The sequence below is a fragment of the Aquila chrysaetos genome, chromosome 13, assembly GCF_900496995.4.
Source record: "Aquila chrysaetos chrysaetos chromosome 13, bAquChr1.4, whole genome shotgun sequence".
NCBI classification, from domain to species: Eukaryota; Metazoa; Chordata; class Aves; order Accipitriformes; family Accipitridae; genus Aquila; species Aquila chrysaetos.
Window position 1 is genome coordinate 22,097,607 of NC_044016.1, and position 11,855 is coordinate 22,109,461.

General features: G+C 44.6%; 2 protein-coding genes across 4 annotated transcripts in view; one reads left to right on the forward strand and one right to left on the reverse strand.

The window, feature by feature from the left end:
* The window catches only part of RSPH9 (radial spoke head component 9), a 55,124-nt gene extending 45,721 nt beyond the window's left edge, over positions 1-9,403 (reverse strand). For both annotated transcript variants that reach the window (XM_030035858.2, XM_030035857.2), the window contains exon 1: positions 9,286-9,403. The gene's annotated coding sequence lies outside the window, so the exon portion shown is untranslated. The remainder of the gene's footprint in view (positions 1-9,285) is intronic.
* On the forward strand, positions 878-11,855 carry LOC115350316 (epoxide hydrolase 1-like). 2 transcript variants are annotated; one of them, XM_030035844.2, is made up of 10 exons: positions 900-1,048; positions 2,768-2,791; positions 3,704-3,917; positions 4,672-4,852; positions 5,650-5,880; positions 6,261-6,390; positions 7,299-7,513; positions 10,000-10,108; positions 10,441-10,566; positions 11,557-11,855. In XM_030035844.2, the coding sequence occupies exons 1-10, from the start codon at positions 1,020-1,022 to the stop codon at positions 11,756-11,758; spliced, it is 1,461 nt and encodes a 486-aa protein (XP_029891704.1). In that variant the 5' UTR covers positions 900-1,019; the 3' UTR covers positions 11,759-11,855. The 2 variants fall into 2 exon arrangements, with proteins under 2 accessions (XP_029891705.1, XP_029891704.1); XM_030035845.2 differs by lacking the exon at positions 2,768-2,791 and having other exon boundaries at positions 878-1,048.

An 11,855-nucleotide genomic window follows, 5' to 3' on the forward strand; every position in this document is an offset into this window, starting at 1 on the left:
GCGACCATGAGGAAAATGAGATCTAGTTCCCTGAGCTAAAACAAAACACTGATTTCTGTGGAAAATGAAAAACTTAACTTTTCCCTTTTGTTTTGGCTGCTGCAAATCACAGGTGCACATGGAACAGAGCCATGTGATACACAGGTTGGACAGGACACCTAGAGGTCAGCTCATGCCAACTCCTGCTCAGAGCAGGTTCAGGTAGGTCAGGTTGCTCAGTGCAGTGTTCCTGTCAAATTTTGAATGCCTCCAAGGGTGGACATCCCACATCCTCTCCGGGCCCCTGTCCCAGTGTCTCAATACCTCCATGGTGAAATAATTTCTTCTCATACCTAACCAGAATTTCCCTTGTTGCAATTTGTGTCCATTGCCTTTTGTCCTTCAACTGTTGTTCCTCCAAGATGAGTCTGGGTCCATTTTTCCTACGCTCTCCACTAGATAGCTGTAGACAGCGATAAGACCCCACCCTTTGCCTTCTCTTCTCCAGGCTGAACAAGCCCGGGTCTCTCTCCCTCCTCATATGCCACATGCTACAGCCCCCCAGCAGCCTGGTGGCCCTACACCACCAAGGGTGGCCTCACTCCAGTCTTTCCTCTACCAGCAAGGCCAGAACTGGACATAGCACTTCAGATGTGGGCTGAAGAGAGTGAAGGATCGCTTCACTCAGCCTGCTGGCTAACATGCTTGCTATATAGCCCTGTACGCAGCTGGCCTTTGCTGCAAGGACAGCTTGTTGACACAGGCTCAGCTGAGGACCTCAGGCCAGTCTCCGCAGAGTTGCTTTCCATGCATTTGGCATCCAGCCTGTGCTGGTGCACAGGGCTATTCCCTCCCTGTGCAGGACTTTACATTTTCCTCTGAACTTAATTTGCAATTGCACACTTAGGCAATAGGTGGCACTAATGGATGATGTAGCTTGCATTGTCAGTGAGAGAGTGTCACTGCAAGAAGGCAAAGCCAGCAGAGGAGACACCTGAGTTGCTTCACTCAGAGCAGTGGCCAGCCGAGAAGGAGCAGACATGTGGCAGGAGATCCTTCCAAATGCCTGGTGAGAACTCCTCGGCGTGCAGAGCAGGGACTCCAAACAGGGGTCCCTGGGGTTGGGATGGGAGAAAGCCCCTGTGGGGTCACCAGCCCATTGGAGGGTGGGAGCATGCAGCTGAGTTCTCCTGAGCATCAGTGGGGAGGAGGTTTTATTAGACTGAGCCTTGTTTTGTGTCACTCAGAGAGCTGCTTCTGGGACATGCTTTCTTTGTTAGCAGTGCCGAGTTTGTGCTATTGCCGTGATAACTGGTTTCATGCCTCTGACTCACTAAACTCCGGGATGTAAAGTGCAGAGGGATATTATTACCTGTTGCATAAGCTGGTCAGCCTCCAGGGAGGTGGAGGCTGACACTGTTGGCTCTTAGGAGCCCTCTTCTTCCTTGTCTGGGAGCTGCTTAAGGAGATACCTCCTTAAAAATCACACATAGCCTGTCTTAGAGATTGTTACCAAACTGCCTTGGCGACTGCTGGAGTCTCCAGTACAGGCACTGGGTTCCGCATCACAGACAGTGGTGGGAAACAATACTAGGTAAAAAGAAACACCGAGTGGACTTGGTTTTTCATGGAGTGTCATGTCCTTTTTTTTTTTTTTTTTTTTTTTTGTCTCAAGGTGTCGTAATTATGACTCCAAACAGCTCCCTAATCTAGCTGCCTTCCACAAGGCAGAGTGCTGAGGGAGAGGAGGCTGAGGGGAGACCTTATCACTCGCTACAACTACCTGAAAGGAGGTTGTAGTGAGGTGGGTGCTGGTCTCTTCTGTCAGGTGGCTGGAGATAGGATGAGAGGAAATGGCCTCAAGTTGCGGGGGAGGTTTAGATTGGATTTTAGGAAAAATTTCTTTACTGAAAGGGTTGTCAGGGATTGGAATAGGCTGCCCAGGGAAGTGTTTGAGTCACCATCCCTGGAGGTATTCAAAAAGTGTGTAGACAAGACACTTCAGGACATGGTTTAGTGGGCATGATCTTAAAGGTCTTTTCCAACCTAAACGATTCTATGATTTTATGATAAAAAGACTTTATCTTGTCACTTCTCATTTTGCTAGATTTTAGATTGTACTTTTCTTGCAAGAGAATCTACCAGGCTGAAAGACAACCAAGGAGGATGTCTTCTTTTTCTGTCAGGCAGATGAGACCTAAAAGCTTGGTATCCAGTCAGGAGGAGTTAGAAGTAGCAAAGGTATAGCAGCTCATTGAACTCTGAACAGAGAAATGTCCCACAAGCCCCTCTTTGTGCCAGCCCTGCAGCACAATGAGTACCACGTGGCTAGGAGCAGAATAACCTTTGAGCCTGAAAGTCCCCTGCCAAGGCTGTGCACCTATTGCTACACAGCAGTCAAAGTAAACTATTTTCTTGGCTGAAGTAACACAGCCACTCACAGGATGAAACACTGCAAGGACACTTACCCAGTTGTTTAGTGCCTTTTATCTTAATTGTGCTGAAGGAGGGAATATTATGGCAACAAACTTTCCAGCTAAAACACAGCCCAGAAACACTGTCTCTCTGTGCAGAAGCAGTGCTCTGAACTCCTTTCTTTCTGTCCCACCCAAAAAGTAGGAAAAATAATGGCAGATGTTGCTGGGAGGCCACACATCTTGTGATCCCATAGCTGGGCAGTAAATGGTGTTGGCAGGTGATGTTGCACCATCCCCAAGGGTTGGTACCATTCAGACAATGCTATCAGACTATAAGGATGATTTCCCCCCCCCCCCCCCCCCTTTTGTAGGGAGTGCATCTTGTCCCATATCAGGTGAGTAAAATAGCTGCTCTGTGCTGAGGCCTCCACTTTTTATTAGCACACTGGTTGGGGCACAACATAGTCCCTTCCCTACCCTGTATGACAACAACAAAACCTTCATTCACAGTCCCCTTGCAGCCCCCTGCAATAGCCCCAGACACCTCTACTAATCCCCAAGGAAAGCTGGAGAGCTTGAGGCACAGGTCAGAGGGACAGGAATGTACACTACATTTAGGACTGATTGCTCAAGCATTTGAATGGTTTTGAAACATGCTGCATGTCTGTTAAAACAAACTCTGGTGACTTAGCTCTCACACCTCAAGAAAGTCCGAAACCTTGCTGTCTAGTACACAAACAGGGGCACCAGACAGACAAGCTGAGACCCTTACCCATGGAAAGCTATGGTGGAGGGCCAGTGTTGCCCTAAAAGATGATTGAATCTGTAGGGGAGCTATGTATAAAGCACTGCCAAGAGGGATACATCCTGCACATCCAGCTCTCTTCGGCAGCTGAAGACCCTTGTCTCTGCTCCTGCTCATCAGTCTGTGCAGTTTTTATTCCTGGAAAAGTCCAGCTGCTACTATTCTATTCACTTCAGTACCTGCCTTAAAATAGATTGGCCCGTATCCTGTTAACCCTTGTCCCCCAGGGCACCCTCATTCACAAGGAGAGGGACAAGGAAGCCTTGTGATCAGCAAGTCCTGATCAGCAAGGACTTGAGGTCCCTAAGAAGCAGTGGCAGATATAACGCTGCCCCAAATCTTGCCTGTGATCTTCAATAACAGAAACCCCAGCCCCTGCTGACTCTGTGGGATTTGTAGGCATTTGTTACTGCTCAGGCCCAACCGATGTGAATACAAGCCTCAACATAGTCCCTTTATCCTTGACACTTCTGTTGCTGAACACAATTTTATGCCTCCCTAGGTCTTTTGAATATTCTCAGAAGAATGCAGTCCTGGTCCCTGTGGCTGCCCTGGGGTTTGGAGGGATGCTGGTTTACTGGATGAGATCTAGACAAAAGATCAAGACTATTGAAATGGGCGATGGATGGTGGGGCTCAGGTGAAAGACCCCTAAAAGGGAAAGAAGATGAAAGTATCCGTCCCTTCAAGATTGAAACATCTGACAAAGAAATCGAGGTACCAGTGGCTGGGATGTAAGGAGGGGCAGAAAGCTGCAAGGTGGAACCAGTCCATCACCCACCTTACTGCTTCGAGGTGATGTCTTGGGGGTGACAGCAGTGCACTTATATGTGCCAGTGCAGCCATGTAGCCCTGTTGGATGATGCTCTAGCTTACCACCCTTTATGAATGGGAATTGAGCTCAGATTCATTGCAATGTCCCATAAAGACTTTCTGAGACCACAGACCCTCCATGCAACCTGGCGCTGCTCCTGCGGAAAGGCCACACTTTGAGCAGCAGACTTTGACAGTGGGTCTGCGAATGGTGGAGTGGGGTGGGAGGGCATCGGGACAGCAGTGGCACTGGTGGGGCAGGACTGAGGGGCTTCCACAGAGGGAAGGACATGCCTGTCCCTAATTATCTGGCCAACTAGCAGTCAGCAGCTCAGGCTGAGCTTCTTATCCTTCTCCCAGCCAGCAATGCTGGCAAGCTCCTAGTGCCAAAAACCCTAAAGCGAGTTAGCAGCAAGGCAGGAGTAGGACCTGGTACTCCTGGGTGCCCTAGGGTAACTGGTAACCTGTAGAAAAATATATTCCCCAAATAAATTATTCAGGAGCTCATACGGAGTATGGCACTGCTTCAGAAGTGCTCATGGTGTCCCAGAGAGTGTTACAAAAGCCAGTGGAGCCAGGAGAGCCCGTCCGTGCCCACCCTGGTGCAGGGCACGCACAGGTGGCTGGCCAGCATCACAAGAAAGGCTCCCCTCCACAGGACCTGCACCGCCGCCTGGAGCAGGCCCGCTACGCACCGCACCTGGAAGGAGCCGCCTTCCACTATGGCTTCAACTCCAGCTACCTGCAGAAGGTGGTGGCCTACTGGAGGAACCAGTTTGACTGGTGCAAGCAAGTGGAAGTCCTGAACAAATATGCCCATTTCCAAACCACCATTGAAGGTGAGGGGGTCTCTGTGGCTTGAGCAGGTCTCACTTTGAAACACACAGAGAGAAGGGGGCGATTCAAGAGGTTACAATATTTAAGACAACAGTATGCATAACAGCTTAGTGATATGAGTGAAATATCACTAATAGAGGCTATATTATTAATAATCTTCTATAGATTAAGACCATTACACAGTGGCAATAAGATTAGGTCTGCTTTAGATGGGCTTCATCTGGCTCTGAACCTGTGCTAACTAATGATGAGGTTTTCTTCTGCTATTGAAGGTGGCTTGAAGCCACCTTTGAAAATTGCAAAACTTACGCAGAATCTGAGGCTAGAATATCCACCACCACCAGGCAGTTTAGCCAGGTGAAGTTAGCCAGACTTTAGGTAAGTGATCTGCAGGTTAAACTTCTATCTTGCACTTATTTTTTCCTGTTTCTCTTTTTATTACCCACGTATTTTGTAATTTTGTCATGTTTTTGCATGCATCTTACCTGCATTATGCTATTCATTTAAGTGCAGCTCTACTTACATACTGTGACACCAGTTTTTCAGAAGATGGATGCTCAGTCTTCTATGACCCCAATATCTGGGGCTGGGATTAATACCTCTGTCTGTATGTGAAAGATGAGACATAGGTACAATACCAGGCGTCTCCTTTCAGCTAGGCATCTTCTTGCCATGGGTTGATTGTGTAACTTCTGCTGCAAATGCTAATTACAATTTTGCTACCCTCCTTCTTCAGAGTCCAGAGCAGAAACTGTGATGGAACCAGAGCTTTAATTTATCTGTCTTGGATATGTGGCAGGGATCGATATACATTTTATCCATGTGAAGCCCTCCTACGTCCCTCATGGTCGAGCTGTTCAACCTCTGCTGATGGTCCATGGCTGGCCTGGCTCCTTCTACGAGTTCTACAAGATCATCCCTCTGCTCACGGAGCCAGCCAGGAACAGCCTGAATGAGGGTGACGTGGTGTTTGAGGTCATTTGCCCATCTATCCCAGGCTATGGTTTCTCGGAGGCACCACACCAGAAAGGTAAGCAATGAAAAGGCTCTGTTGGAATTGCAAGGTTTTTGGAGTAACACCTCAGCCATCCCCAGGCCCCCTGGGCACTGCGGTTTGTGACTGCAGATGCTTCGCTCTGCACTAACACCCACATGGCTGAGGTTCTGGGGCCGGCTGTGGAGATCCAGAAGGCAATGGTAGCTGGAAGCCAGGTCTTCTTTCCACTTTCTCCACTTTCCACTGAATTTCTATCATCTTGTGTTCACTTTATTGCCAAGGAGTGAGGCAGAGCAGCATAGCACACTGTGCCTTCACACAGCAGCATACCCGCGTGCTTGTCACACCACGATCTTTGGCCAGGGGATGAATGCTAGGACAAACAGGTCTCCTGTGTTTCTACCTACCTACAGGCTTTGACACCATAGCAACTGCTCGGATATTTCATAAATTGATGAACAGATTGGGCTTCAAGGAATACTACCTACAGGGAGGAGACTGGGGATCTCGTATTACCACAAACATGGCCCAGATGCTGCCACAGTGAGTAGCAAAGGGAATAAGTGCAAAAAAGCTGCCTCCAGTTCTTACCCTACCTTCTGGCCCCACGGTCTGCACCCCTGTGCATTCAGTTGTATTCATATGCTTTACATTGATATTGGCACAGTTCTCATGCTTTCTAAATTTCAGTGCTGTTTGGCTTCTCTTTCACTAGCTGTGGAAGTAAACTCTGCTGCATTTTGATTTGAGATGTCAAGGAGACAGATTATCATTCTAAATCAGGAAAGAGATAAATTTAAAATCAGCAGGGAGAAAAGGAAGGACGGACCTCGGCCTTTCAGCAGCTGAACAGGACCACGAAGTATAGGACTTCCCTATCTAAAATGCAGAATTGAGACTGATTGGAAAAGAAACACAATACCTTCCTTAGAAGATGGCATCACAGCTCATTGTTTAGTATTTAATGAGAAGTGGGCACCACAGCCACACTTAAGTCAGACAACATAAAGTAGGAAAGCTCTTAAAGCCGTTAGATTGCAGGCTGAGCAGCTCACTGTTCCCAATTACAGTTGTGCTTCACAGCGTGCAGAGCACTGTGGCCACATGTAATCTACTAAAGCTTTTCAGAAAATATCCAACACAGCCTGTTCCCTACAGCACAGAACAACACAAGATCAACAGCCAGAGCTACCAGCATGGATATGCCACATCCAGAAACTAAGTACCTAAAGCTAACATCATACCAGTGGCACATCTGGATGGAGATGGCACCAGCTGTACCATTTCTAAATCCCATAATTTTTTATTTTTTTTTGAATCATGATGAACCTGAAGGACTTCATGTATTTGGCTCAGTGAAATGCTTCTATACAGCTCCAGTCAGACTTATTTTCTAGAAAATTTGGAGAAAATCATTTGATTTAACCTTCTGTTCATTAACTTAATTTTAGATCTGTGAAAGGGCTTCATCTGAATCTCGTCTTCATCAGCAGACAAGGTTTGAGAAGGATGATTTCTGTGATGCTTGGGGCTTATGTACCATGGCTTGTAGGCCTCACTAGGGAAGATGTTCAACGTATGTACCCTTTCATCCAGAAGAATATACATGAACTTCTGCGAGAGTCTGGATACTTACACATCCAAGCCACCAAACCAGACACTGCAGGTAATGAACCTTCTCTATATCGCTATGAACATTGTGTAGTAACTGCTTACAGTATATAAAAACTCACAATTGAGCAAAGGCCAACCATATCTGAGAAGCAATGAGTTCTGGTTACTGAATGCAAGACATGGGGACAAGAACTGTGTAAAAGGAAGTTAAAAGGAACAGCTTAAAAAAAGATGAGGACTATAAATACCACTTTTCAAGGTCTTTTAAATGGCATGCCACTTCTCTTGAGGAAAGAACCCCTTTGCAAAAAGCCTCTTAAAGTAAAGCACAGGGTCGTGAAATTGCAGCTTCTAGAAATAAATGTAGGTGAAAACAAGAAAAATATCATAAGCAAGTGCAATGTGAAACTTGCAGAAAGGTAGACACAGCCCTAACACCTGAAAAGCCAGAAGCCTGACATTGTTAGGGGGAACAGAAGATAAGGACTCTGAAGAAAGATACGGCCATCTCAGAAAAGTTAAATGAATTATTTGCATCAGTTCCCACTAGCAAGGATTATGAGGTATCCCTTTATTGAAATAATCCCTCATCAGGAAAGAGAGTGGAGCTGTCTTAGACTGGTGTCAGATGTGGAGACCGTAGAATGAATAGCACCGCACCCTGGCAATTCAGTGAAAAAGAAGAAACAAACTGAAATGTCAACTAATGCTTAGTCTGTTACTTGAACTGACAGCAATACCAAAGAATTAGAAGGAGACAAACAAGATACCGAGTTGGGGGGGGGGTTGGTTTTTTGGGTTGGGTTGGGTTTTGTTTTTTTTAAGAGCCAAACAGTGAAGGTAGCCCCAGAAAAATGAAGACTAGTAGGTCTAGTCTCTGATCAGAAAACTAGCAGAACTATTTTAAAGAGGAGAATTGATTTACAGGTGATAATATCGCAGGAAAATCATGCTTCAAAAATCAGCTCTGGCAGAATCAAAGAGCTGTGGATCCAGTAATGGAACATATTTCATTTCCAAAAGTTTTGTTGAGGCTCCTCCCCCAATGTTCTTGAAGAAATTAAATTGCCTTAAGAAAAGGATTAAGTTAATGGATTAAAATAACTAGTTAACATGAGAATCCAAGCATAGGAATAAGTAAGCAAGTTCCAGGGGATGGAGAGTATGACAAAAATCTGTGCTGGCACCTGCACATTTTAACATGATCCTAATTTCTCTACAGATAAAAGTTAATGGTTAAGTGAAAATTCAGTAGCTATCCAGGGTTTGGTTTAATCTAAAAATAACGGTAGAGAGTTGCAAAAACATTTAAGTGACTGGTTGATTAAACTGGCCAATAAAAATTGATGTCAACAAAGTCCAAAGCAAGTTAAGTAGAGGAAGCAAATTACAATGGGCTCTAGTTTGAGAGAATCCATGACTCATAGATTGTGCTTTGAAATGTCAGCCAGCTCAGAGTTTAAGAAAATCTTAGAAACTTTTAAAGAAAGCAAAAAGAGACTAAGACAAAACATTAAATCCTTGATACTCAGAATCTGTTGCACCCCTGTTCACCAATATATTTTAGAATCAGAAGAATACAGGAAGGGCAGAAAAGGAAGACTGAAGTGACCAAGCAGCTTCTGTACAAGCACTGTACATAGTCTAGGACTCTTCAACCTGGAAAAAGAAGAGCAGGGACTTCTAGCACAGTGAAATTGTGAAATGTAGAAAATGAAGAGGGAAAAAAAAATGTATTCCCTACTCGGTCTCATGAAATATCTCCATTATCAGTTTAGTTCTCATTAGACAGGTTTAAAGCAAAGCTAAAGTATTTTCACTCACCACAAGTTGTAGTACCTAAGATGCAGTACAGGTTGAATGACTAATAAGATGCAAACAAGGCTGGTGCTTCTGAGTATCTAATCCATGGACGTTGAATACAGTGGTTCAGAGACAGCTTCCAGACCCAAAAATGCTTATCTCCAGGCAGGTCATGTGCTAGCTGGCACAGTTTAGCCTGCTCTACCATTGCTCGTCAAAGCATTTGCCCAGGTGGCCAAGGCCAATGGCATCCTGGCCTGTATCACAAATAGTGTGGCCAGCAGGAGCAGGGAGGTGATTGTTCCCCTGTACTCGGCACTGGTGAGGCTGCACCTTGAGTACTGTGTTCAGTTTTGGGCCCCTCACTGCAAGAAAGACATTGGGGTGCTGGAATGCTTTCAAATAGTTAATCTGAAATTTCTTTTCAGACTGCAATCCCTTTACATCTGAATTTGCTCCTTCTGCCACACATTACCAAGAAGCCAACAGGACTTTCTTAGCTCCTAGCTTCTTTTGTATAGGAATTACCCAGGTTTGTAGTGCTGTCAGTTACAGCCAGAATTCCATTGGGGTGAATTTGTCAAGAATAAAGTATTACCAGGGCTAGTAAAACACAGACTCTCTACTGAATTCTCATAGAAAACTGAAGAATTCATGAAAGCCCAGTTTAAAATCCACTGAAGTATTGCACTGCCAGGCAACTGCAATAGCCCTCCCATTCTTCTCCTGAATTAGGTTGTGGACTGAATGACTCCCCTGTGGGGCTTGCTGCATATATTTTGGAGAAATTCTCTACCTGGACAGATAAATCATTTCTGCATAAAGATGATGGAGGCTTGGAAAGGTAAGAAAACAGATGCTCTTCCATGAGAAGAGTCATTAAAAGAATGAGTGATGATAACTAATGAGATAGGTAAAAAAACTGGCCAGTCAAAGCTGAATTTTAAGGGTGAAAGACTACACATGACAAGTAGTAGTTTAAACTTATAGCAGACTGCCTGCAAACTACTGCTTCAGCACCAGGGAGTTTTGCTCTGGGCACACAGGTGCCAATTAATTTGCTGCTTGAAAACAAGTGGAGAACAAGAGGAACAACTGCTCTTCAGGGCATGAGCCCAATATAGCATATTGAGAAACAGCTTCCGATGAAACTTGTTCATCTTTCTCTCTCAACAGCAAGTACTCTCTTGATGATCTTTTGACCAATGTGATGATTTATTGGGTGACATCCTCCATTGTGTCCTCAATGCGATTCTACAAGGAGAACATCTCCAAGGACCCTGGTCTAACTGCTGATGCCAGGTAAGGAAGCAGCAGGTGCAAAAGATTTGCAAATGAGATTGAACCACGTTTGCCTGTATAAACATTTAGATCACTTACAACAGCAAAATTAACTAGTTTAAAAAAATCCAAGTTCTTATTTTCTGTTGAGAAATATAGTTAAGGGTCATTTTTCTTTTGAACATATAATTCACACAAGGTAGCTTGTGGCCAAGACAATGCAGAAGATTTATCAAAGTATATTCAGTCTTTGTGTTCGAAATACAGATCTATATACTTACTTACCAAACAAATGTAATCTATGGCTCAGTTCAGTAAAAAAAAAAAAAAAAAAAAAAACCAACAACAACAAAAATCAACAGAATATCATGAGCATTTCTAAGAGACAAGTTTAAATTGAATTAGGAAGGATATGGTTTACTGGTGGATAAACTAAGAACTACAACTCTTAAGCACAAACTTGGGGAAGCAATTTGGAGCGCAGTACTTGAAATCAAGGACCTTCTAACAGCTGTTGGCTTTAAGATAACAATAAGAGAGGCTGACCAGGAAAACGCTGCTGAGCAAAATTCTCCAAGTGATTGATCATACAAACAAATAGGAAAGTCTTTTTCTTTGTAGACTGAACCAGTTTACCTTTCCTCTCGAGAGCCATTTGTTATGCTGGTACCATAAATTCTAAAGTAAACATGAGCTAGCTCACTTCTGACTTTCACAAAGAGGTGTGCCATCTTGCCACGCATCACAAAACACGGTAAGCTTAAAAATCTGAAACATTTCAAGATTGAACTGTGTGCAAAGTTGGCTCTACTTTACACACGTCTTTGGGTATAACATTCTTAAACTCAAGGAGATCCAAATACAAATGAAGTTCTTCAGCAGAGTACAGACCACAAAATGGGTTGCTGGGATGAAACTTCTCCAGTTGACTGTGGCAGTTACCAGAGTCAGAAGGTTTTTATAAACTTTCCCCAGGCCATTTCAAGAACGCAGCTAACTAATGTCTTCTAGGGTTGGAGTATATGTTCCCACAGGGATTGCAGCTTTTCCTCAGGAGCTAGTACATACACCACGTGTCTGGGCAAAGGATATCTTCAAGAACATCATCACTTACTCTTACATGCCACGTGGAGGGCATTTTGCTGCCTTTGAGGAGCCAAAGCTTCTGGCACAAGACATCATGCACTTTGTCAGAAAGGTGGAACAGCTGTGAACCTGCAGTTCAGATACATACATAGAATGGAAGCAAGTTTTTCTGCCACCAGCAGAACCTTTACTTTGAGGGATTAAATAAATCCAATGTAATCACA